The sequence below is a fragment of the Salvelinus sp. IW2-2015 genome, linkage group LG16 (assembly GCF_002910315.2).
Source record: "Salvelinus sp. IW2-2015 linkage group LG16, ASM291031v2, whole genome shotgun sequence".
Taxonomy (NCBI): Eukaryota; Metazoa; Chordata; class Actinopteri; order Salmoniformes; family Salmonidae; genus Salvelinus; species Salvelinus sp. IW2-2015.
In genome coordinates this window covers 15,404,180-15,431,632 of record NC_036856.1, presented here as the reverse complement: position 1 = coordinate 15,431,632, position 27,453 = coordinate 15,404,180, and the positions used below count along the sequence as shown (strand labels likewise).

Here is a 27,453-nt window from a genome sequence, read left to right as displayed (position 1 = left end):
ATAGGGACAGGGAGGTTTACAGAGGAGCCCCGTGAGACATGTCACACTTTCACTCTCTCTCTCTCTTAGCTAAGCTTAATGGGCACTCACACAAATATAATGGTGTAGTTCCATTAATGGAAATACAGTAGAGTGTTGTAACTCGGTGGTGTAGCTCTTACCTATCCACTGGTTGGTTGAGCTCTCCACCTCGTTGCACGTGGTGCCATCACACAGCTCGCGGGCCAGTGGACTGCTCTCGCTCACGTTGTAAAAGCGGGTGGCCTCAAACGCTGTGGAGAAAGAGAGAGTGTGAGAGAGAGAAAGACAGAAACACACATACACAAAGATTTGTATGAGTGGTGGATGCACCTCTCTCTCCACAAAACAACGCTGTCTCTATATTTTAAACCACATACTATTGAATTCCAATTTCCTCTGAGAGAAGGCTGTCGGTAAATCATACTAAATCATTGTGAAGATGGAGGAGGGTTTCCCTGCTCGCAAAGTGAGCATATTCATAACATCAGAGGCACACCTGGTTCGTAGTAGTCGTACACCTTGACAGGAACAGGCGCTGTCTTGCCCACTATGTACTGCCTGACAGCCTGGAAGGCCACACACGTCATACACTGACTGGAGATCTGTGTGGTGGGAAAACACAGAGACAGGTCAAATGTTAACCAGTTAGAATTGATCACACAGTACAGTACACCACAGCTATAAACAGATCACAATGGTGATATACTGGTACCTCATCAAAGTAGAAGAGGACCTTCCTTCCGTCCACTTCGTACCTCTTCAGACCAACCCTCTTGTCCATCAGCAGCTGTTTGATGAGAAAAGGGGAGAGGATGGGGTTCAGTACATATTCTAATCTACAATTAACCAAACATTCAATAACATCCCTTTCAACAAACACTATTATACAGTACAGAACCACTGTCAAAGCCTTTTAGTTTAAAGGGTTAAATACAAAGCTTTTTTGTTGTCTCAGTATTCTGGTGACTTCATTTCAGCCTAGTTGTACAGTAGGTAGGTCAAGTCTGTTTACAAGCTGAAGAGAGGGAGCCAGAGACAGCTTCCAATAACAGTATCAGTGTCTATGAGGGAGTTGCTGTTTCCAGCGTAAGGGGTTGGGTGTTGGGGGGAGCATGGGGGCACGGGGGCACGGGTGTTAACTCCTCCCACAGGGCTCTCTAGAAGGTGGCAGTCCTACGGACAGATGAAGTTTATGAGGTGCTCAGCCTGAGCTGGCGCCACTGGGACACACACACACACACACACACAGAGTTCGGTAGAGAGTAATAGAGTGTGTGTATGTCTGTGTGTGAGTAGGCTGTGTGTTGGCTGTGTTGTTTTCTCCCTTGACAATAACTATAATTATAGTAACAACTTGAAATGTATTCCATTCACCTTCTCTTAGCACTTAAAGTAAAATAAAATAGGTAGCATAGTTAATGTGAGGCATTTTGTTCCATTCAGCTCAGCCCCATTATACTGATAAAAAGAGCCATAGAGACATAAGCCAAAGTGTGTTGTGTAATCATTCCAAGTAACATTGATGAAAACAACAACACATGACTGCATAAGCGAGGCTCCATCTCGTAAAGTGAGGAATCCTGCTGGTCTTAGCAGTCAGGCAGTCGTAAGGCAGGGAGGCTAGCAGGGGTGGCTCTGTAAACCTAGCTTGTTAGCCACTAAACAACACAGGTCAGCACTGACTCCCTCAAGTCTCAGGGAGCTAGTGTGTGTGTGATTGTGTGTGTGTGTTATCTCCTCCCAGGTAGGTAGGTCTTTATAAAGGTGTATAGCTGGAGTCTGTGGCACATAACTCTGCAGTAATGGGGGAGATAAGTATTTGATGAGTGCCTGGGGAGGTGACCTCAACTAACCCCTCCCTAAGATGGCTGCTATGGGTCCCTGGGTCCCTCTACCCTAGCTCTCAGAGGGGGGTAGTTGGGATAAACAGTGGCAACCCCCTGCCCTGGCGGCTGGGTTTTAGGCCAAGAGAGGGTAGGTGCCCCCTGCCCTGGCTCCCTGTGGAGCCCCAGAGACACAGTAATGAACACTGGGCCAGAGTTGGCCCTCATCCAGACAACACTACAGTCCTTAAACACTGCAGTAAAAATACTCTCTCAATAGTGATTACCCCACTGCTTCATAAACACACACACGTAGATCCAGTCGACCCAGTTTTGGCTATGTCTGTCAAGAGTTCCAGCACACTCACATGAAAAAATACTATAGTGTATACTATGGTAGGAATACTATAGTATTCACTTTAGTGTTTTMGGAGATTTTACTGTAGTATATAGTAGTATTTATTGCAGTATACTATATTATCTACAGTTTATTATAGTATAAATACTGTAACAAAATAGTAGTATATAGTATAGTAATTACTGTAGTGTTTGTGCGGACTGTAGTATACAGTAGTATTTACTAAAGGGTTTTGGTTTTATTATCTTTGACATAGAAGTGGAGGGCTTTCTCCTTGAGGAAACCTACTGGAGAAATAGTAAAAGAGCAAATGTTCCATAACCTGTAGGTAGATAGGACTGGCGTTTGGGCAGGGAATATACAGTGTGTGTGTGTGTGTGTGTGTGTGTGTGTGTGTGTGTGTGTGTGTGTGTGTGTAAGAAGTTAAGCTACACTAAAGCTACACTTAAGAAAAAAAAGAAGTTACTTTGAAAAACTACTTCACTACATCCAAACTACATCATGGTAAATAATCATATTTAAATCTGAAATATCATAGACTACAAGTTGCTAGAACTGATCGCTCTGGAGTAAAGGTTTAATTTAGCTTATTAAACACAAAAACTATGTTTCAAGTGAGGAATCCGAAAAAGAAAGGAAATCCTTGCCTAATTCACCTGATCAATACGACGCCACACCGCCTCATCTGAAATGGTCTTCAGATTTAAGTCGTGTCTGTCTGTCTGTCTGTCTGTCTGTCTGTCTGTCTGTCTGTCTGTCTGTCTGTCTGTCTGTCTGTCTGTCTGTCTGTCTGTCTGTCTGTCTGTCTGTCTGTCTGTCTGTCTGTCTGTCATTGTAATGTGTGTGTGTATGTTTATGTCCTACCCTCTCCAAGCTTTCCACATCGGAACAGAAACCTGAGAGCAGAGTGAACTCCAAGACAGCCATGTTGGAAGAACCTGAGTGGAGCCACCTGTAGAGAGAAACAGAGTTAGATGCTAAGCTAAATGCTAGCAGAAATAGGCCAACTACCAGCCTAAATGCTAGCTAGGCTAAAGGCTGCTGCACTGAGCCGACTGTCTCTGCCCTACCTGGCGCAGGCTTCCAGGGTGATGCGGTAGTCCAGGTTGTCTTGGTGAGCTGCGGGGTCTTCATCATCGGTGGCCGCCCGGCGTTTGCGGCTCAGCTCTGAGCGGTTGTCGGCACGGGAACGGGAGCGAGGACTAGGGTGGTGGGGGGAGGGTGGTGCTGGCGGGTGCCGCTCCTGCCTGGGTTCTTTCAGGTCCACCTTGAGCTGGAAGGCTGGCTTGGCCAAGGGGTCGGGCACATTGTAGGATACATCAATCTGAGGAGAGACAGAATGTATTCCAGATTGTGGGTGTAGTAGGTAGTGCAGAGAAAACCCATTGAATATGGAAGCTAACGCACGCATGCACACATACACACACACAGGCTCCCTCTCATCATGCTAATCTGGAGAGAGGGATGTGCTGACGGAGGGATAGAGGTGTGAAAGCAGGAAATGAAGTGTGTGAATAGATGGAGGGATGTATGGAGGAGTGGAGGGGGGCAGAGATAGGCAGCAATAGTGGCCTTCTTCAGCCATGGCCCCTATATACACTGAGTGTACAAAACATTAAGAACACCTGCTATTTCATTGACATCACRGATGAGTTGAATCCAGGTGAACATTATGATCCCTTATTGATGTCACCTGTTAAATGCACTTCAATCAGTGTAGATGAAGTTGAGGATTTTTAAGCCTTGAGACAATTGAGACATGGATTGTGTATTCAGAGGGTGAATGAGCAAGACAAAAGATTTAAGTWCCTTTGAACAGGGTATGGTAGTAGGTACCAGGCGCACAGGTTTGAGTGTATCAAGAACTGCAATGCTTCTGGGTTTTTCACCCTCAACAGTTTCCCGTGTGTATCAAGAATGGTACACCACCCAAAGGACATCCAGTTAATTTAACACAACTGTTGGAAGCATTGGAGTCAACATGGGTCAGCATCCCTGTGGAATGCTTTCGACAACTTGTAGTCCAAATTGAGCCTGTTCTGAAGGCAAAAGGGGTGCAACATAATATTAGGAAGGTGTTTTGTACACTCAGTGTATACAGTGCCTTTGGAAAGTATTCAGACCCCTTCCCTTTTCCACATTTTGTTACGTTACAGCCTTATTCTAAAATGGATGAAAAACATTATTTTTCAGTCTGGACACAATACCCCATAATGACAAAGCGAAAACAATTTTAGCTAATTTATATTTTTTTAAACAACAGAAATACCTCATTTACATAAGTATTCAGACCCTTTGCTATAAAACTGGAAATTGAGCTCAGGTGCATCCTGTTTCCATTGATCATCCTTGAGATGTTTCTACAACTTGATTGGAGTCCACCTGWGGTAAATTCAATTGATAGGTTATGACTTGGAATGGCACACACTTGTCTATATAAAGTCCCACAGTTGACAGTGCATGTCAGAGCAAACACTAAGCCATGAGGTTGAATGAATTGTCCGTAGAGCTCCGAGACAGGATTGTGTCGAGGAACAGATCTGGGGAAGGGTACCAAAAAATGTCTGCAGCATTGAAGGTCCACAAGAACACAGTGGTCTCCATCATTCTGAAATGGAACAAGTTTGGAACCACCAAGACTCTTCCTAGAGCTGGCRYCCCGGCCAAACTGAGCAATCAGGGGAGAAGGGCCTTGGTCAGGGAGGTGACCAAGAACTCGATGGTCACTCTGACAGAGCTCCAGAGTTCCTCTTTGCAGAAGGGAGAACCTTCCAGAAGGACAACCATCTCTGCAGCACTCCACCAATCAGGTTTTTATGGTAGAGTGGCAGACGGAAGCCACTCCTCAGTAAAAGGCACATGACAGCCCGCTTGGAGTATGCCAAAAAGCACCTAAAGACTCTCAGACCATGAGAAACAASATTCTCTGGTCTGATGAAACCAAGATTGAACTCATTGGCCTGAACGCCAAGTGTCACGTCTGGAGGAAACCTGCCACCATCCCTATGGTGAAGCATGGTGGAGGCAGRATCATGCTGTGGGGATGTTTTTCAGTGGCAGGGAATGAGAAACTAGTCAGGATCTAGGGAAAGATGAATGGAGCAAACACAGAGAGATCCTTGATGAAAACCTGCTCCAGAGTCTTCAGGATCTCAGACTGGGGTGAAGGTTCACCTTTCAACAGGACAACGACCCAAAGCACACAGCCAAGACAATGCAGGAGTGGCTTCGGGGCAAGTCTCTGAATGTCCTTTAGCTGCCCAGCCAGAGCCTGGACTTGAACCCGATCTAACATCTCTGGAGACCTGAAAATAGCTGTGCAGCGACGCTCCCCATCCGTCCTGACAGAMCTTTAGAGGATCTGCAGAGAAGAATGGGAGAAACTACCCAAATACAGGTGTGCCAAGCTTGTAGCATCATACCCAAGAAGACTGGAGGCTATAATCACTGCCAAAGGTGTTTCAACAAAGTACTGAGTAAAGTGTCTAAATCCTGTAAATGTGATATTTCAGTTTMAKATTTTTTATAAATATGCAAAAATGTCTAAAAACCTGTTTTTTCTCCGGCATTATGGGGTATCGTGTGTAGATTGATGAGGGGAAAATAGACAATTCATTTTAGAATAAGGCTGTAACGTAACAAAATGTGGAAAAYGTCAAGTGGTCTGAATACTTTCCGWATGCACTGTATGCTCGGCTATGAAAACCAACTGATATTTACCCCTGAAGTGCTGAACTGCTGCACCCTCTATAACCACTGTGATAATTATTTGACCCTGCTGGTTATCTATGAGCATTTGAATGTCTTGAAGAATGATCTGGCCTTAATGGCCTTGTACTCTTATAATCTCCACCTGGCACAGCCAGAAGAGGACTGGCCACCCCTCAGAGCCTGGTTCCTCTCTAGGTTTCTTCTTAGGTRCCTGCCTTTCTAGGAAGTTTCTTATCCACTGTGCTTCTGCATCTGTATTTATTGCTCTTTGGTTTTAGGCTGGGTTTCTATAGCACTTGGTGACAAATTGTTTTATAAAATACATTTGATTGATTGATATATACATATATATAAATGCAGCATTACAARAGTAGTAATAGTAGTAATACACATAAGCTTTATGTCCTTTTTCAAAGGATCCAAAAACTGTTAAGTGTTATCTGAAGGATCACAGAGCCCATTTGAGACCAGCGTAATGATCACCTGTCATGTGAAGAGGGATAAGGTTGACACACTCTTCTAAACATCCAGCAGAGGAGAGGAGAGAAGAAGAGAGGAGGAACTGGCCCCCCAAGAAGTTGTTTATGCACCCTGGCCTCAAAGAGCCTTTTGTTTTTAGTGACAAGGTACAGCGAAAACAGCATCCTATCCAGGGGGTCAGTGTTATTGAGGAACGAACAGTCCCCGCTGAACAATTGCCTAAGTTTTACCAGATCATTCCAATTTACAGTCAGGAATTTGGGCATTAGAGCAARGAGTCATGGGAATGGACTGGCTTTTCCCCTCTGGTGGATTCTCAGTGTGACTGAAGGATAGAATGATAGAAGAGGAGATCAGTAGTAACATACCTGCATTAGACAGCAGCCCTCGCCTTTAGCACTGACAAACAGCCCTGTGGGAATACTGGGGATCTAGACAGAGCGAGAGGAGAAAAAAAATGGGGGTGAGAGAGACACTTATCAAGTGAATTAATGCTGTAGACCRAAGCAGTAGCAGTCAAATAGCCTGGCCACTAACCAGCACAGCTAAATTGCCCCCAATTAAACTGACAGAGCTAATTACAGCAGAGAATTACATGCCCGGCAGAGGGAACAAAAGTTCAAGCCTTCACCTGAGCTACTCCCTCACTGTGACTGATTGGCAGGTGCTTGGGAATGAGAAGGAAATGTAGACGAACCGCCTGAAAACACTCACTGGTTCATTCACTGGGAAACATATTCATTCCATTGCTCTTAGATAGAGTCTCATTGTCATCGTCAAGTGAATTGACTTTGTGGATGTTATTTAAGGTACCTTTCATCATTGAAAACAGACAATTGTGTAACTTGAGTTTCTGTGTGTAGTGTGTATCTTGGTCCAGTAGGAGTCTCTTCACTATCTGAGAAAGAGCGTTTACCTCAGAAAGAAGATGCCCTTAGAAACAGATCTAGGATCAGATTACCTTCCTCCAATCCTAACCTTAACTATTAAAGGAAAAACCATAACTGACCTTACATTAGAGTCTAGTGGCAACGTGGCACTACTCCTTACCGAGGCGCTCTGCAGCATCTTTTGGTTGTCGCGGTGCAGTTCAAAGCTCTCCTGGAAGTCCAGGTTGGTAGAGGCCAGAGAGATGGTCAGGTTAACTCCTCCCACGTACGACAGGATGGCGTACTCAGACAARGCCTGAAGAGCTACACACGTGTCCTAGGAGAGTGGATGGACAGACAGTTATTAGAAGGAGGCTTTGGACACCAGATGACCAATTACCAGTTGTTTCAAATAGACCTTGGTAGGACAGTTCTCTCTTCTAAAAGAGATTATCAGGCTAACCTGGTAAAACCTGGTCAAATAAAACCACATTTGGCCGCTTAAAAAAACACAATACATATGGGAGAGATGCATCTGGGAGAATACTTTAGACTAAGAGACTGAGAGGCTCTGGTTCTCCAGGGTTTGTGAGGGGTACCTGTGTGGAGGAGAAGCCCCCGAGGGCGTTCCTCTGCTGGGAGAGCCACTTGACCACAGGCAGGGCGGAGGCCACGTCACCCAGCAGGGCGTAGGTCAGCAGACCGTATGCTGTCATCTCCACCTCCGCTGACACCACTGGGACACGGAGGAGACTATTAGCGTACAAACACTAGACAGCCACACTAACACTAAAAGTCCCGATCTGAGAACATCAGATTCATCCATCATAGAGGACAGTCAGGCTGTGGCCTGACAGTGTGTGTCTACCTGACTGAGAAAGACCGTCACTAAAGCCCATGAAGGTGGCCTCATCTGTCACCGTGCTGCCAGTCAGACTCCAGTGGGTAAAGCCATCTGATTGAAAGAGGAGAGAAGTAAGAGAAAAAAGGAAATGGAGAGAGACGAAAGTGTAAGAAACAGTATGAGGGAGAACAGTGGGTTAGTCATGTCAGCTTAGTGTTTCATATGAATTGGTAGGCAACCAAACTTCCTAACAGCTGAGTACCTTGTGTGATGGCCATGTGGTTGAGGCGTCGAAGGGCGAGGGTGGCGTAGGGGCTTCGTAACAGGGCCAGGGCGTAGGCAGACAGGGCTGTGGTGTACGGGTCATCAGCTGTGTATGTGTTACTCTCCAGGAAACCCTTTGCCTTGGCCACAGCAGTCTTCTCCTCCTGGGGAAGAGTACACATATTAATTTAAATAGACATAAACACAGGTGCACTAACACATGTCACACATATGTGTGCACAGAGACCAAACCTTCGTATGAGTGATGGATACACCTCTCTCCACAACTCCCTCCATCCCTCCGTATTCATCTTTCACTTAAGTCCGGCATATTTGATCTTTGCTGAGTGTTCAAGATCWGTCCTGTTCCAACTCATACTCCCCAACTCAGATGTGCTGCTTATCAAAAGGCAAATAAACATCGACTTTGCCATTAAAGGCAGGAGCTTTTCCAGATGTGCTCAAATGAGAGACCTCAACAGTCACTCACTTTAATCTGCCCAGTTACCTTTTAATTAACTGAATTTGGAAGGAAGAAGGAGTTTTGCTTTGATGTCAAGTATCCCTTTTCAGTTGGTATCAGTTTTAGAGGCCTGATTCTCCGGAGAGCCCTTCAGGATAGATAGGGAAGGATAGGAAGACTGGAAGAGGAGGGGGGTTTGGTGAAGGAGGAGGGAAATGGATGGAAGGGGAACTAGAGGGAAGAACTACCTTGTGAATACTTTGCGAAGAGCTGTGCCTGAATGAACAGAGAGCTGACACAATAACAATCTGGATTTTAACATTGGTATTGGCAACACACTCAATGTAGGACAAAGCATAAACATTACATGGACTCGGTCACTGTACACATAAACAGCAACATTCTTCTGCAACAATGACTTTGGCAGATAAAGAGCATTCCACACTTGGCCCTAAAATAAGGACACTGCTACCTTTCAATAGCCAAAGATCTKTTTTTACTAGAGCGACCATGACGGTGATCAAATGTTCAACTGCCAGTGTGTCCTATGGGTTGCCTCAATGCACACTGGAGAGAGTTCAACAGGTCGGTAAGCACGTCGTCAAGGGTTCAGCACCAGGGTAAGAGCATGGCGAGGTGACAGGAATGTGGCCGGGGTGTACTACCTTTCACAGGCATCCTTGTCTCTGCATGTCCTCCTCATAAATCTCTTGATGCAGTCAGCCAGGGATTAGATATTAAATTACAGCCACTAGAGCATAACAAAAATGAATGGGCTCTGTGCCAGGACATCCACATTTCCAACTGATGGGAATGTACCGGCACATATACCAATACTAGACGACACTAGCATCAACTGACTACAGACACAGGCTCAATCACACAGTAAACAAACACATAAACTACACACACCACACTAACCACATGCCAACCTACACAACCAAAACACAATCAAACCAACCCAAACAACACCAGACAGCACCGCAACCACACTTAAACCACCAACACAACCACAACAACCCATCAGTCAACAACACCTCCAACAGTCCACCAATCTACTAATCTATCTCTGGTTGAGTAGATACAAAATCCCTTGATCCCCTTATACTCCTAAAGGAAAGTCTGGTTTAGGTCCTGAGCCCTTGAAAGTGTAGACAAACATTTGCTAGAATAGTGATCACCCAAGTTTATACAACCTAAAAATTCTACTATGCTGATTAGAATTGTTTGCTAAAGAATAGCAGCCGCCGAATATGGAGAGGCGGAATACAGTCGGAAACCTGTGCCTATATAATAGTCCATAGTTTATAGTGGCAAGAAAGTGACGACCGGTGTTCCTCAAATAGTGAAAGGAGGGTCAGTAGTGATTGACGTGCCACCCTCCACCTTGACCACCTTAGCTAGCCTACCCACTTATCCTTGACTACGTAGTCGTTATGCTCGGTATTCCGTCTCCCATGGGAAGGCTCCCGTGTTTTCACGCACGGTCACTTGTATGCCGATTCAGACTGGAGACTCTGTCTTCCATGGAATTCCTCACTCCTTTAATAGATGGAGAATAACCCCCATCGGTGGTTTAATTAGCATGGAGTAGCGCGTGGATAGTGTCTAAACAACATCGCCCACAACAAACGGCACTGCGCCTAGCAGAGTAGGCAGTAGCGACAGCTCCAACACTCCAGACCCCACGAAACACCTACCAGCGCAAACATACACTCCGGCATGACGTCGTGTTGAGGATGCTCCCCATGGCGTGTAGCTAGAGAAAGGCCTCTGTCTCGCTCTCTGTCCTGTCAGGTGCGTAGTTATGTACTGCAGAGCCAAGCGGATGGCCAGTTCGCGCGCTTCGCAGTCCTACGGTCATGAAGATAACCCACCGAGACTTGAGGAAAAGAGATTTCAACCAAACAGCTACCAAGGAGGACCCTCAGTCCCCCCAGACCCTGTACGATCAAGGAGGAGAGATGATGAGGGAGAGAGGAAGAGGAAGGCAGACCCGTAGAGAGACCCAGCCCGGAGAGAAGAGGCAAAGCAACGAGCGCAGCGAAAGGCAGGAGAGCGAGCGAAGCTGCCAGAGAGCGCCGTGAGAGCCAAAAAGTTAGAGAGCAGCATCCGAGAGATTGACGAAACCCCAGCGGAAGAGAGATAGAGAGGAGACAGACAGACCCCGTCAGAGAGAGAGACTAGCGAGGATGACGAATGTTAGAGAGAGACACCGAAGATCTTCTCAAGAGACGAAGAGAGAGACACAGAGAGAGAGAGACACAGAGAGGGATTGGGTCTCTTTCAAGCATGTGCTGACATATCTTTCAAAAATACTTAGCAAACTTCACATCGGAGTTCACATAAACCATTTGAATGGGGTGAAATATTCCCTAACCAGTCACACCTTTTAAATCTCTCAACAGTAACAGGGATGAGTGAGATGGCAGCTGATACATGCCAAACTACACAGCACGTCATGCTGAGAAGATCAAACTACATCAAAATCCTGTCAGGCAAAAACAGACTAACTGACAGAGAGGGGGTTGGAGGGAGAGCAGATGAAGATGAAAGAGGGGAAGATGGAGGAGGAGTGGGAAAAGCGCATATTGCCACCACAGGATACAGCAGCTGTTCCGTCTCAAGAACAAGGAATTTCACAATACAAAATCAAGTATGTTTCTGCATGCCGGAATATCCCGTAAGCATTCTGAACTTATACAAACAGCCATCGCCAGGGTTGGCATTCCTAATCTCCAGCAACAGTGTGTGACCTGTAGTTTCTGAACTGGAATCACAGCGGGAACCACAGAGAAGAACTCAAGACCCACAGAGAGGCCAATGGTGATGACTGAGGGACCTGGCTAGGCTAATAAACACACATTCATACATAAACAACTGCCCTTCAGTAACCCCTGCACACAACGGCCAATGCTCTTCAATTACAGACTGGCATTCCATTACAGCATCCTCCCCAGAGCAACCAAGTGATGAGGCAAGCTGCTTACCATAAAAAGGTGAAATAAATAAATAAACCATGTGTGTTTTTCCCCCAAACATACATTTGGGCTGTAACTGAAGGAACAAACCAAGAGTAAGAAAAAACGCTCTCCCATAAACCACGGTACTAAATCTTCCCTTGCTGGGCCCTGGAAGTTATGTCTCCCCAGAGAGCCAGCAGGGATGGAGTCTTAAGCCGGCAGGAATTTTTATAATGTTAAGTAATATTGTGTCACCGGCTTTAACTGCCAGGCCCCAGGGAGAGGTGCTGGGTAGCGTATAGATGATTTAGTGTGTGAGGAAACGACAGAGACAGGGCTGCTTCCTCCACTCTGGCCCGCTGAAGTCCCTCCCTCCGGGCTTCCACTCCCCTTGTATTGCAGTTTGGGGAGGTTGTTGACATGTTTTTCTGGATAGCACGCAGAGGTCATTCAGAACAGCACACTGGAGCTGGATCCTGCAACGTCAATGCAAGTCGAAACCAAGGTTTTTATAACTGCCTACAGGAACGACCGAGACTTACTGACAAATACGGCCCATGTTAACAACTCCACAACATGATAAATTCCCTGGCTACTGGTTATTTTGATGCAGGTTTTATAAACATATTTATCGTTTGAGTAGCAGTTGTAAAACTTGGGGCATATGAAGTCCAAATAGACTGAGGTTTTCTATAGAAGTCCAAAACAGAAGATTTTTTTTATCTTCAAAGTAAAGATAGTCAAAATGATAGTTTCTCAAAGTTAAAATGATAGTTCAAGTTCCTTAAAGTCTTGAAAGGCAGCAGATTAACCTGYTTCTCACACAGTCGTTACTGCAGGCAGTTTCAGTTTGAATGAAGGACAGAGTGCTCTGTTTGTGGTTAAACCACATGGATACACACACACCAGGGCTTCCATGGCAGTGTGTGTGAGAGGGGAGAGAAAGGGTTACCACATCCAAGCACAGAACAATAACAACCATTCTCCATTTCAACATGTAAACATCTATCAATTCAGCACCCAGTTATCTAAGATCTGGCTTGATAAAAACACKAAATTCCTGCTATAATCACCCAATGTTTGGCATTGGATTGGAAATAGATAGTTTAACAACACTGTAGATCAGTTCTCTCCATCTCTGCTATCCAATCCACTCTAGCCCCACTGCCAGATCAATCTCATTCACAGGGAAATGCCTTGCCAGCCTCAACACGTCCCGTGTGTATCTAATCAGGCACCACTAACATAGTCTTGAAAACCAGACCCTAGGAACATTTGAAAATTGTGGGAGGCAACGCGGATATCTAGAGTGACTACCAATAACAGACCCACAGTGTGGAGCTGTGGAGCCCTCCATCGGGCTGCATATTTACCCCAGGCCAGGGTATTAAGTAGGCTACGGGGTTTGAGGGGGTGGAGGGTGGTGATGGTGGGGGTTCTGCAGATTACAGCAGCATGTGGCTCTCATTGGATCCAGACGGAGACAGGTATGCAAGCGATGCCGGAAGAGGGGCTGCCACGTCCGCTCCAGGCCCCACCACAACACCCCCACCTCCAATCCCGCAAAGATATGTTGATATATCCCAACACCACCCCCCTAAACACACACACACACACACACCAGTGGTATCTGCATCTGCCTGAGAGGCAAGCAAGGGTTAGTGATGAGAACCAGCCCCTCCTCATCCTCAGCTCTGTGCCCCGAGGTCCTGTTCAACCCACAGGGACTGTTCAACCCACAGGGACAGACACAGAGACCAGAACAGAGCAGAGCAAAGTAGAGTAGAGTAGAGCAGTGTAGAGCAGAGTAGAGTAGAGCAGAGTAGAGTAGACCAGAGTAGAGTAGACCAGAGTAGAGCAGAGTAGACCAGAGTAGAGTAGACCAGAGTAGACCAGAGTAGAGCAGTGTAGAGCAGAGTAGAGCAGTGTAGAGTAGAGTAGAGCAGAGTAGAGCAGAGTAGAGCAGTGTAGAGCAGACTACAGCAGTGTAGAGCAGAGTAGAGTAGAGCAGAGTAGACCAGAGTAGAGCAGTGTAGAGCAGAGCAGAGCAGAGCAGAGTAGACCAGAGTAGAGTAGAGCAGAGTAGAGAAAAGTAGAGTAGAGTAGGGCTAAGTGCCTTGGCATCACCCAGACCCAGCATTAGCCTATGGAGACATTACTGCCCGTGTCATTATGTACAATCTTTTCATTATGCCCTGCAATTTCCGCTTAGATACCATTTTACAACTGGAATACATTAACACTGCATTAAGAACGCTGTTTACCTGCCCATAAATGACCTGTATGAATGACTAACTCTGGAGGCCAAACAAAAGGTGGGTTGTTCTGACATATAAACACCAAGCTGATGGATTAATAAAGAGTTTGTTGCTACAGGTTTACATAAGGTTCAACATCTGTGTCCTGCCATGTTGCCCGTGGCTCCAAAACCGACGCTTACACTATTATGACCGTTACACTTCATATCTTCATAATATCCTCTTCCCGCATATGGATGTTTCAAGGGTTTTCATGGAAAAGTTGAATGATATTACCAATTACACCAGAGCAGTGATTCAATTGTTTTGGACAAGACATGCACTAGTTCCAGTTTCTAGGGCATGTCGAAAGTCAAAATGCTTTTTTCGTTAAGTGGCCGAGCGCCTAGCAAGCTCCTGTGTCTCCAGTGGTAGTAGGGGACTGAGGAGGAGGTTGAGAGGGGGTGGGGGGGTAGTCAGTGTAGCCTACATACAGAGGTGCTACTTCGCCCCTGGGCCAAAACAAACAGGGGCCATTCTGTTCCATATGCATTAACCCTCTTTAACAGCAAATAGCTTACTGGAGCCCCACGGCTGCCTTGGGAACCAATTAGAAGTTTGTGTATGATTCTCCTGGGTTTATTTAACCTACTGTTTCACAGTCTGAGCTCTATTAAATATCATAATACCCACATCAACTAATAAATCACCCTGAAGGTATGCAAGTGGCCCGAATATGCAAGCAGAACATTGGAGCCTCTCATTCGCTCCGTATTCACTATTCCAAATATTATGACATGGTCGTGGCCGCCTGCCTGCCTCCAGGGATGTGTAAACATTAAATAAACACTCAGCGAGCATAACTCAGACCGATTTAAACACAGGAATATGAGGGTATGAATGTTGAACATGCGTATACAATGTTACTGATAAGAGCTCCCATTGTTTCTGCCAATAATCCACTTCAGGTCAGGGTAAGTGGAGGAGCAGTATGCAGTTTTAAACTATGTACCATCGGGAGTGAACTGACGTGCAGGATGTAAACCTAAGGAAAGAGTAGAGGACTTACTGAGGGATGTTAACCTAAGTGAAAAGTAAAGGACTTACTGAGGGATGTAAACCTAAGGAAAGAGTAAAGGACTTACTGAGGGATGTAAACCTAAGGAGAAGAGTAAAGGACTTACTGAGGGATGTAAACCTAAGAAAGAGTAAAGGACTTACTGAGGATGTAAACCTAATGAAAAGTAGAGACTTACTGAGGGATGTAAACCTAAGTGAAAAGTAAAGGACTTACTGAGGGATGTAAACCTAAGGAAAGAGTAAATGACTTACTGAGGGATGTAAACCTAAATGAAAAGTAAAGGATTACTGAGGGATGTAAAACCTAAGGAAAGAGTAAAGGACTTACTGAGGGATGTAAACCTAGTGAAAAGTAAAGACTTACTGAGGGATGTAAACCTAAGTGAAAAGTAAAGGACTTACTGAGGGATGTAAACCTAAGGAAAGAGTAGAGGACTTACTGAGGGATGTAAACCTAAGGAGAGTAAAGGACTTACTGAGGGATGTAAACCTAAGTGAAAAGTAAAGGACTTACTGAGGGATGTAAACCTAAGGAAAGAGTAAGAGGACTTACTGAGGGATGTAACCTAAGTGAAAAGTAAAGGACTTAGTGAGGGATGTAACCTAAGTAAAGTAAGGACTTACTGAGGGATGTTAAACCTAAATGAAAAGTAGGACTTACTGAGGGATGTAAACCTAAGGAAAGAGTAAAGAAACTTACTGAAGGATGTAAACCTAAGGGAAAGTAAAGGACTTACTGAGGGATGTAAACCTAAGTGAAAAGTAAAGGACTTACTGAGGGATGTAACCTAAGGAAAGAGTAAGGACTTACTGAGGGATGTAAACCTAAGTGAAAAGTAAAGGACTTACTGAGGGATGTAAACCTAAGGGAAAGAGTAAAGGACTTACTGAGGGATGTAACCTAAGGTAAAGAGTAAAGGACTTACTGAGGGATGTAAAACCTAAGGAAAGAGTAAAGGACTTACTGAGGGATGTAAACCTAAGTGAAAGTAAAAGGACTTACTGAGGGATGTAAACCTAATGAAAAGTAAGGACTTACTGAGGGATGTAAACCTAAAGTGAAAAGTAAAGGACTTACTGGGGATGTAAACCTAAGGAAGAGTAAATGGACTTACTGAGGGATGTAAACCTAAATGAAAAAGTAAAGGACTTACTGAGGGATGTAAACCTAAGGAAAGAGTAAAGGACTTACTGAGGGATGTAAACCTAAGTGAAAAGTAAAGGACTTACTGAGGGATGTAAACCTAAGTGAAAAGTAAAGGACTTACTGAGGGATGTAAACCTAAGGAAAGAGTAAGGACTTACTGAGGGATGTAAACCTAAGGAAAGAGTAAAGGACTTACTGAGGGATGTAAACCTAAGTGAAAAGTAAAGACTTACTGAGGATGTACCTAAGGAAGAGTAGAGGACTTACTGAGGGATGTTAACCTAAGTGAAAAGTAAAGGACTTATGAGGGATGTAAACCTAATGAAAAGTAAAGGACTTACTGAGGGATGTAAACCTAAATGAAAAGTAAAGGACTTACTGAGGGATGTAAACCTAAGGAAAGAGTAAAGAACTTACTGAAGGATGTAAACCTAAGGGAAAAGTAAAGGACTTACTGAGGGATGTAAACCTAAGTGAAAAGTAAAGGACTTACTGAGGGATGTAAACCTAAGGAAAGAGTAAAGGACTTACTGAGGGATGTAAACCTAGATGAAAAGTAAAGGACTTACTGAGGGATGTAAAACCTAAGGAAAGAGTAAAGGACTTACTGAGGGATGTAAACCTAAGGAAAGAGTAAAGGACTTACTGAGGGATGTAAACTAAGGAAAGTAAAGGACTTACTGAGGGATGTAAACCTAAGTGAAAAGTAAAGGACTTACTGAGGGATGTAAACCTAAGTGAAAAGTAAAGGACTTAGTGAGGATGTAAACCTAAGTGAAAGTAAAGGACTTACTGAGGGATGTAAACCTAAGGAAAAGTAAAGGACTTACTGAGGGATGTAAACCTAAGTGAAAAGTAAAGGACTTACTGAGGGATGTAAACCTAAGGGAAAGTAAAGGACTTATGAGGGATGTAAACCTAAGTGAAAGTAAAGGACTTACTGAGGGATGTAAACCTAAGTGAAAAGTAAAGGACTTTACTGAGGGATGTAAACCTAAGTGAAAAGTAAAGGACTTACTGAGGGATGTAACCTAAGTGAAAAGTAAAGGACTTACTGAGGGATGTAAACCTAAGTGAAAAGTAAAGGACTTACTGAGGATGTAAACCTAGTGAAAAGTAAAGGACTTACTGAGGGATGTAAACCTAAGTGAAAAGTAAAGGACTTATGAGGGATGTAAACCTAAGTGAAAAGTAAGGACTTACTGAGGATGTAAACCTAAGTGAAAAGTAAAGGACTTACTGAGGGATGTAAACCTAAGTGAAAAGTAAAGGACTTACTGAGGGATGTAAACCTAAGTGAAAAGTAAAGGACTTACTGAGGGATGTAAACCTAAGGAAAGAGTAAAGGACTTACTGAGGGATGTAAACCTAAGGAAAGAGTAAAGGACTTACTGAGGGTGTAAACCTAAGTGAAAGTAAAGGACTTACTGAGGGATGTAAACCTAAGGGAAAGTAAAGGACTTACTGAGGGATGTAAACCTAAGTGAAAAGTAAAGGACTTACTGAGGGATGTAAACCTAAGTGAAAAGTAAAGGACTTACTGAGGGATGTAAACCTAAGTGAAAAGTAAAGGACTTACTGAGGATGTAAACCTAAGTGAAAAGTAAAGGACTTACTGAGGGATGTAAACCTAAGTGAAAAGTAAAGGACTTACTGAGGGATGTAACCTAAATGAAAAGTAAAGGACTTACTGAGGATGTAAACCTAAGGAAAGAGTAAAGGACTTACTGAGGGATGTAAACCAACGTGAAAAGTAAAGGACTTACTGAGGGATGTAAACCAAAGTGAAAAGTAATGGACTTAAGTGAGGGATGTAAGCCTAAGTGAAAAGTAAAGGACTTACTGAGGGATGTAAACCTAAGGAAAGAGTAGATGACTTACCACATGCTTCCAGAGGAGTCCCTCTCTCCAAAGGCACTGTAGGATCCATCCTGGCGCTTATAGGTCAGCTGTCTCTGGTACCCTGGGATAGTACATGGGAGAGGGAATTATCGGGTTGATGCTAAAGCACTTTTTCATTAATATTGCTATCCAAACCAGTGCCCAGATTCACAAAACACTTACGCAAAAACGTAAGATTCTTAAGAAAAYAAATAAGAACTTCATAAGATAGTTTGTACGTGCAAATCCTCAACAATATCTTAAGATGTAATGATTTTCTTAAGAACTTCTCAAATATCTTCTTACAAATTGTCTTAAGATGTTTGTTGCTAAGCAACCATMTTAGCTAGCTATCTAGCAATAGCAATCATGTTAGCGTATTTCTTACTGAGATTACTGTTCTAAAACATGTTCTTGGGTTTAAAATAATCAACACTGAAACATTCAGAGGAAGTCTGAGTGAATAAAACATGTTCAGTTGCTTTCCTGAGCTTTTTCCTCACTGCCCTGAGTTTAAGACAAGGGTTAAGGCTATCTTGGAATGAACAACATTTCCAATAACTTTATTTTCAAGAATCTAATTTCTTCTTAACTTTTTGCTTAAGGAGAAGAAACATAGGAAATTGCGCAATAYCATTTCCAATAACCTTTTGAGGAATAGCAACTTTTCTTAACTTTCTTCTTAAGTCTATAGWTAAGGAAAAAAATGGCAGTTAAGAAGAAATTTCTTCCTAAGAAGGTTTTGTGAATCTGGGCCCTTGGTGAATATCAGAGAAACACTGTTTTAGAACTAAGTGGACAGTAAATGCATTGACTTTATAAGATGATCTTCACAGGGGTAACTGACATCACCCAACGGGAATATCTCAAGGTTCTCAAGGTAGGATTTGGCCCTAGGTCTCAAAGCCCTTGAACTACTTGATCTCTCCGGTGGTTACCTTGCAGCAAGTAGTCTGTGGCCTCAGCCTCCACCTCAGGGCTGAGCTGCCTGGTCTTCTGCAGGTACTTGAGGACAAAAACATTGGGGGCGAAGTGGATCATGTTCTGCTCCCCACAGCCGAAGGGCAGCCGCAGCAGCTTGTCCAGGTTGTTGAGGGTGGGGCCCATCACGTCTCCTGGCACATCACAAAACACAATACAGAAACTGTTCAGCAACACTGCTACACTGCCTCACATAAAGTTAGTTTCATTAAGATAACATCTCTTCTTCAACACAGCTGCAGGGTCAACAGTATTACAAATGGTAGGTTACAACTGTTCCATCAAACGTCATTCAGAGAGAAATGATTCATTCCAACTCTAATTAACCACACGGACAAGGTATGTCAAAGTGAATAGGAGGAGGAGAAGCAGACATTCAGATAATGGAAATGATAGGTCTTTAAGAAGGATGAGAAATAAATGGTGTCCCTCCTCACCTATCATGGAGGCAGTGGCGGTCTCAGAGCCAGGCACCACGTTGTGAGGGACGCCCAGGGTGAAGGCCTCGTTGTGGTTCTCATCAGAGTCCTCCTTCCTCCAGATCTTAAACTCACCCACCGAGCCCCAGCCCGTGGAGAAACCTATGTGACGCACCTGGCCAGGGAGGGGGCCAGACCACTGTAGGATCACCGACTCATTGGATGGCTGCAAACCATGTCCGACCTATCAGAGATCGATTTGAGAGATTTTAGGTTTTTGACTGGAGTGAAAGAGTGAAGTTGTCCCTAACCACTGATGCAGGGTCAGGTGTCTTTCATTGACCTAATGATTATGATTGAGGGTAAGGTATCTGATTCTAAATCTGTGCTTAAGGGCAACTTCTACCTCGAGTACTGGTCAAACTCAGAGAGATAAACCAGGATGTTGTAATTCAAATTCTATGGTTGTTACAACAATGTGTAGTGACCTGGTTTTTGCCAGGTTCAAATAAAAGCCTGACACGATATAAATGTGGTTCTGAATTTCACCCTGATTAAATGAATATCTAATAACATGATAGAAATAAGTGTTTGCTAATGCTGTATAGAGGAAGCCCCTGTGGCTTAAAGTCAATAGTAAAATACTGGAAGCCAATAAGATTCTACTTAAAAGCCATTTGGGTTGCTTTTGCATTTCAAATTCTAGGCACACATAAAGTCAATTTCCAAGAGTTGGCAACAGCAGTCTGCATCACCTTTTTCCTACATCCACTCAATCCGTAGTTCCAAATGAACAGATGGCACCCTGGGTATTTCTAGGCATTTTGTAATCACATTAAACCATAGACCATGCAGAGCTGAAAATGAAATGCAATCAGTCACTAGAAAAATAAATGAATCTTATTGGGCCATACTGGGTTCTAGTGCAAGGTTTTAATTGCTCCCTTTGGTGAATGGTACGAGGCTAATGCAGGGTTCAGGCCCGTGTGCCAGGCAGCGCCATGCGGACGCCACAGATCACAGAGTGTCCAGCCCGTTAAGCGTGACCTCACAAGCATGTCATTAAAAGTGGCGCCAGTCCTCTTGACTACACAGCCCCTGTGCCTGCCCAGTCGAACACTCCCTCTCTAACTTACTACCCCAACTCACTACTATACTCTACCTCAAGCCCTGACTGAGTGACTGAGTGAGTGACTGAGTGATTGTCTGTCTGTCTGTCTGTCTGTCTGTCTGTCTGTCTGTCTGTCTGTCTGTCTGTCTGTCTGTCTGTCTGTCTGTCTGTCTGTCTGTCTGTCTGTCTGTCTGTCTGTCTGTCTGTCTGTCTGTCTGTCTGTCTGTCTGTCTGTCTGTCTGTCTGTCTGTCTGTCTGTCTGTCTGTCTGTCTGTCTGTCTGTCTGTCTGTCTGTCTGTCTGTCTGTCTGTCTGTCTGATTGTCTGACTGTGGCTCTTTGTTGGAAATGCCACAGTGGATCTGTATAGGATTCATATGAGGACACAAATCCCAGAACTCATTATATAGAATAGATGCTACAATAACCAAGAGAAAGAGGCTTGACCACCCCCCCTCCTCTCACCTGCACCACACCACCCTTAAAGCTGACCCAGAAGCTGCGGAACTCATCCCATGAGAGGATGCCCGGGGTGGGGGAGCTGACCACTGGTTCACCCATCTTGCCCAGGGAGATCCAGGAGCGGGTGTTCTGTCTGCCCCCCAGTACAATCTCCAGCATCTCAGCACAGTCGTGGGGGCTGGGTGAGAGGGCAAAATGGGCATCGTTGTGGGTCTTCACTGCCACCTCAAAGTGAGTCATCTTGGCCGGCTTCTTTACGTACTGGTACTCATACTTGTTGGGTGTGGAGATGTGGATTCGCTCTGAGAATAGAAATGTCAGATTCACATTAAATTGTGGCCCAGTGCAGAAAATAAACCAGACTGTAGAGGCAGAAAGGTATGGGGTAACACTTAAAATCAATTTGCTCTTATACCCGTGTAGTACTATAGTACAACATATATCAAATCAAATTGTATTGGTCACATACACATAGTGCTTTTAGTTCCGACAGTGCAGTAATATCTAACAAGTAATTTAACAATTCCACAACAACTACCTTATACACACAAATGTAAAGGGATGGAATAAGAACATGTACATATACGGATGAGCGATGGCCGAGCGGCATAGGCAAGATGCAATAGTCGCGCAAATAACTGAATACTGACCGTTGGGGCAGAAGAAGACACTGTAGGTGTACTGTCTGGGCAGGCCCTCTGGCTGTAGGGGGAGAAACAACATGTTAGAGCTGACATCACTCTCTACTAATGACAGTACATGGTACAGCAGTACATGGGACAGCAAGCATCTGCTCCCCATCTCAGCTCTCTCCCCATGCAGTCTCTCCCCTATTTCTCATACCTCCACCAGGACACTCCTTCGGACATAGTCAAGGCCAATGGGGGTCCTCCGGTCCTCCAGGTCATCTATGTTTTTGCCTGTTTTAGTTGACTGGAGTCCATCTAAGCAGCAGCCCGGCTCACTATAGGCAATGGCCCGTGCTACGGCAGGAAAAACAGAGACACACTTCACCTCACCATACTTTATATCAGGATGGGTTTTTTTGCCTGTAAGTTCCCACTTAGCAGGACTTTTATTGCATACATTTTAAGTACAAATGTACTGTATAAAATAAACCGAACAAGCAGCCAAAAGACTATAGCGTGAAGAATGCTATTTGAAGAAAACATAGTTATGTTAATGAAATTGCTTTGAAATACATCTATCAGCAACACAATACCACATTGCACAACAACACAAATCATGGTTGTCAAAGAACATGTAGTTCCCTTTGCAAGGAGGTGTGCACATTGGAGACGTGGCTGTGTGCCAATGTGTTCTCTTGTATGTGTGTAGTGAAAGGAAAGACTAGGGGCCAGGGGAACGAGAGAGCTGCGGGGGCCCATTGACCACCAGTGACCTGAAAACTCATCAACATGCCACTGAGTGTCAGTGCAAGGCCCGGCTGCTCCCCGCTGGTGGCCTGCTTTGTACCTTTGATGACTGTGTTTGTATCGCTGGATGACCAGATCACATTAAAGGCGTCAGCATGCTTCAGTTCGGCTGGCGGCTAGGCGAACCGAAAGAGTGTGCTAGCACACTCCCTTAAAGACCTTGCGAGAAAAAAGCGGCAATAGTACTCATTGCCCATTTGAGAGGCCGTAGCCAGTATACATTTCCTCAAAAATAGTCACAATTAATCTAAGAAACTCAAGAAAACTGTCATTCATTTGAAGTTTTTGCAGAGGAAATCTTAGTCGCGCAATTTTACATCTAACTAAGATGTTTGGTGCAGTACTTCGCAATGTCGTCATAATATATGCACAAACTCTTCATTAACTGTTCGTCTGGGAAGAATGCAGAAGCTTTAAGCCTCAGGGTCTTTTAGTAGTAGTTGAACCTTCGTTGGGCATACAGTACAGGCCTTCAAAGGCCTCATGAATTTAGAGTTGGATGGAGAGGAGAGTTTAAAAGGTAGGTTGTTACTCATTCAGCATGTAACAACAGCAATTCACAACAAGGGCAGTGTACCATACCAACCTTGCAATATCCTATGAATCAAATAAATCCCTAACTTAAGGTTACTAGCAATACGCTTACAACATCAGAAAACGAGAGGTTTTCCAGAACCGTAAGAACTATGAGAGAACTTGGAACTCTTCCCCAGTGGTTCCCCAGTAACTGACTAGATGGAATAACCTGTGATGTTAGCCGCGCCCAGCTCAGTGAAGGACAGCACTATGGATGTGGGTGTGGCCTCTCCAGGAGCCACACATTTCTTCCTGGTCAGGTGATGCTTCCCGGGGTGACCCACAAACTTGATGCCTTTGGGAACGGTGACTTTGACATAGACCTGAGCAAGATGGAGAGAGGGAGACACACACACACACATACATACACACACAGGAAGGCACTGCATTAGTGCAACAGATATGGATATCTTCTGACAAGACATGATTTCGTCATATCTGCTCTCCGTTTCGTCCCTTCATGTAGCGTGACCTCCTCAAAGCTCTTAAAGGATTTTGGGGAATTTCAAATCACATTGCACATTTTCCATGCTGACTGACTCATGGCTCTAAGGCTCCCTGAAGGATTAAGTTCCACCCATCGTCCAAATTTCGCAGAGGGCTCGGTAATGCAGTCAGATTGTTTCACTGTTCTTTACCCACACGCTACAAGTCGTAAATAACTGCAGGAAATATAAGAATCACATGTTTTCAGGCAGACATCAAAGGCAGGGCTCCATTGGCTTACATAATCACCTAACATGACATTAAAGCACACCATGCATAGCCCTTCAACAGGCTCATCTGCCAACATCATGATGTCATCTCTGTAAACAGGAGGATGGACACACTTATGGTCATGTTAGGACCAGATTTCTCTGCTCCAAGCGTACATATTTCCTTGTGGTCGTCATGGTATAGGATCCACCCCTTCTTTCGCCCCCTCACCTCTGCGCAGGTAGACAGGTAGTTGTAAACAGTCAGCGGTACTTTGGTCTGCTCCCCACGTATCACACCGTAGGGGAGGGTGAAGTCGACGAAGAAGGGCTTGAAGGTACGAAGCTCCGCCCTCTTGGCAAGGCCCAGCCCCTTCTCCTCTGACAAGCCAATGGCCTCTGTCACCCAGGTGGTAATGGAGTCTGGAACGTCCAATCGTAACTCAGCTTCGCCGGTGACATCACTGCCAAAACAGATTTGGGTGGAACATTTTTACTCAAAAGCTAATACACCATTCCAACAAACAATGTTCTCTAATCATGACCCCATAGAAAACACTGTTTCAGACTAATGTTTGGAACAAGACCATGTTATGGGAATGAAGGGGATTGATCTAATATGTGTCTCATCTGGGAAACACCTGTAACTAAGTAATATTCTGCCCATAACACATTGCAATACATAGGTGTGAAAAACAGGCAGGTGTTCAGTAAAGCTGTAAATTAGTGAGATCATTGTTGGCTACCCGTACTGACGTTGGTTTTGGCCGGCTTTCACAGGGCATAATAAGTGTTCTCGGAAATTACTAACGCACTGCCTTTTGATCAAAGTCAACCCAAAATTACTTTGATACACTCAATAAGGGAAATCAAAGCGTTGGATTGAATAGGAAATTAGGCAGAACATAACTCTGCCCAAAGGAATCAAGCATATGGAAATCTATGGCCAGTTCATTTATATTGGCTGGAAATGAATAGCAGGAGCTGTTGAGAAAGCCGATGTGTGTTCCAAGACAACCCTGCTTAAATGGGCCACATTCACACCCACTGGGAGAAAGTGCAGTGGTGAAATATCCCCCTCTCAAATATGTGCTCCCTTACCCCTCCCACTCCTCCATCCTCACAGATCTGGAACACCACCAAATCCCAATTAAATACCCACAATCTGTTGCAGCTGAGACCATCTCCACCCACTCTCTCAAACACACACACACAAATGCATTCAGACACACAGGTGTCATACTCATAGGGGGCACAGGGGCACGTGCCAACCTCAGATTTGACCCGTAAAAAATATAAAATATATATATATATTTTTTGTTGTTGTTGTCATTTCTCTGTAATACTACAAGCCACCTAGCAATTTTATGAAGTTGGCTTTAAGCTAGCTCAGATAGGTTCCCAATCTCCAAACCTCATACCAAGAAGCCATTTCAAGTTAGAGTAGCTAGCTTGTCTAACTATCTCAGCTGGTATGCCTGCTGGCAAGGTTGGGAGACTTTAGAAAAGCAAGCAATTAATAAATAAGACTTACATTCCTTTCAATCTTTTACCCAGACGCATACATACAGACACGCACACACACAGATGATGTGGGTGTTCCTGTACCTGACATTGATGCAGTGCCACACCCACGTCTCCGGGAAGAATGTCCGCCTGCGCTTCTCGGCTCTGCAACCAAAACAACACAACCTGACATCAATAAAGGCCTTCCATTATGGATCTGGATGCAATAACCTGTAATTGGAAAATGGATTGTTTTTAAACCCACGCTGACATTTAAGGCACATGTYTGTAATGTTCATCTCAAGGATTGAAGTCATTTGAAGAGTAAAGTCCTAAATATTTATGGTCCCCATCCCAACAGTCCAGTTTCTTGTTCAGAATAGTGGGCACATTGACTAGTTCTAATGGGCAAAAACCTGGCGTTATACTGTATGTGTAGCTACCTGGGCACAGTGCGCGAGTGCATGGCTGCCACCAGTGTGGATGTGTGAGGCTGAAAGGCAGGAACGGCCTCATCTGTGTACATCCCTCCAGTCTGTCTGTGGTTCAGGGTCACCATGTCAGTCATCACCACGAGACCAGTCTCCTGTTACACATCACAGACACACATTGTAAAAACGATAGACTGAGGATCTTATGCTARGCCTAATGACTGGTGATTGGGCGTTGTTCTCACCGTGAAGGCGAAGCGGGCATCTTTAGTGATGTCCCAGTGCCAGGGGAACACTGAAGAACGCCTCCGTCGCTTAGACGACAGACCCGGCCACCAGAAGTGCCCGTCGTCTTTGGGGACTCCAAAGCCATCGGACACATCAAAGTCTGCCAGTTCTTTAAACACCTACAGAACAGTGGACATGGATGGCTCACATTATTTTCCTGTTCGAATGTAGTGGTACTATAGATTAGAAACAAGGTAAGATGGAGGGAGACAGACCTTGTCTGGACTGAGCTGGAAGTCTGGCTTGAGAAGGTAGAGGCTCTTGTCCACAGTGGCGACACACACGCAGGAGCCCTTCTCACCAGTGACACGCATACTGATAGGGTCACCTGGCATCGACTCATTGGTAGACAGAGAGACAGACACCTACAGACAAACAAAGATAAAGATGAGAGTTCCTGTGAGACCCATAGCCATGATGATGTATTTATGGTCAGGAGTCAAAAGTTAAACGCAAGGCCTGAAGATGGACAATGACAGCTCTAAACTTTAGCCCTTTATGTGTTCCTGCTGACCTTCTTTTTCCAGCTCCTAACCTAACCCCTCATCATCCTGCCTGTCATGACCTTGCGCGTGCACACACACACACACACAGTCTCTGTCTAATCATGCCCATGCAGGTAGCCACACACACCTCCCTACTTCATTGATTGCATACCAGGGAGCAGTAAATACTTCAGGGAAGGAGTTAACCCAGCCTGCCTAATGCAGCCAGCAACTGGGGAGCTCATGGGCCAATACAGCTGGTTGTTTACAGGGACTCACTGGCACTGGGGATCCCACTGTAGCATAGCATGAGACTTCAGTCAACTACACACGAACAGTGGGTAATGTCTCAGTCATCCCAAACTAGGGCTGCGCGATATTCCAAATGCCTGTATCGCAAGAATCAAGGTTTTGTTATTTTTCGTTTTTATGAGCGTTTATGTCCGCTTGTTCTCATGTTGTCTTTTTGGTCTCCTCTTGTCTCTTTCACGCCTTCTGTGCTGTGTGCAACTTCACATTTACACCAGAGATCTGTATATAATGACGAGATGCTCATGTCTCCGCCCTAACAATTGGAGCCGTTGTCCCAAAGGCAGGAAGATAGGTGACAAGCTTAGGTCCAAAATAAACCAATAGAAACACATTGGGCATATTTTGGACAGATTTTGGCAAGAGTGAAACCTCTTGCTTCGCCTCTTCCTTTCTGCTTACGCTTACACACACTCACACACACACACACCAAGCCCCTCTCCCGCCACTCACAACAACAAAGATGAGAGATCACTTCTTCCTCTCTGACAAGTGCTTTCAAATCGCTATTTGCATTTGATGTTTGGTCCAACAGAATTGGTCACATGGACACCGAAACACATTGAGGCATTTTACTGTAACAGAGGAGAAGTTAACCCTTTTTAATGTCTCAAC

General features: G+C 44.6%; 1 protein-coding gene and 1 non-coding gene across 2 annotated transcripts in view; both read right to left on the bottom strand.

The window, feature by feature from the left end:
• Positions 1–27,453, bottom strand: part of LOC111975938 (C3 and PZP-like alpha-2-macroglobulin domain-containing protein 8) — a 47,395-nt gene that overhangs the window by 7,481 nt on the left and 12,461 nt on the right. Inside the window, 22 exon segments of the mRNA XM_024004609.2 lie at positions 162–272; positions 518–623; positions 734–808; positions 3,067–3,154; positions 3,273–3,526; positions 6,762–6,824; positions 7,444–7,599; positions 7,862–7,998; positions 8,131–8,217; positions 8,369–8,550; positions 18,142–18,223; positions 19,080–19,256; positions 19,560–19,785; positions 21,116–21,414; positions 21,763–21,814; positions 21,956–22,095; positions 23,294–23,447; positions 24,052–24,283; positions 25,428–25,490; positions 25,769–25,911; positions 26,002–26,163; positions 26,260–26,409. Coding sequence (XP_023860377.2) covers positions 162–272; positions 518–623; positions 734–808; positions 3,067–3,154; positions 3,273–3,526; positions 6,762–6,824; positions 7,444–7,599; positions 7,862–7,998; positions 8,131–8,217; positions 8,369–8,550; positions 18,142–18,223; positions 19,080–19,256; positions 19,560–19,785; positions 21,116–21,414; positions 21,763–21,814; positions 21,956–22,095; positions 23,294–23,447; positions 24,052–24,283; positions 25,428–25,490; positions 25,769–25,911; positions 26,002–26,163; positions 26,260–26,409 — 3,139 coding nt within the window.
• Positions 2,464–2,518, bottom strand: LOC111976180 (U7 small nuclear RNA). Its single transcript, XR_002878896.1, has one exon. It is a non-coding gene; the product is annotated as a U7 small nuclear RNA (small nuclear RNA).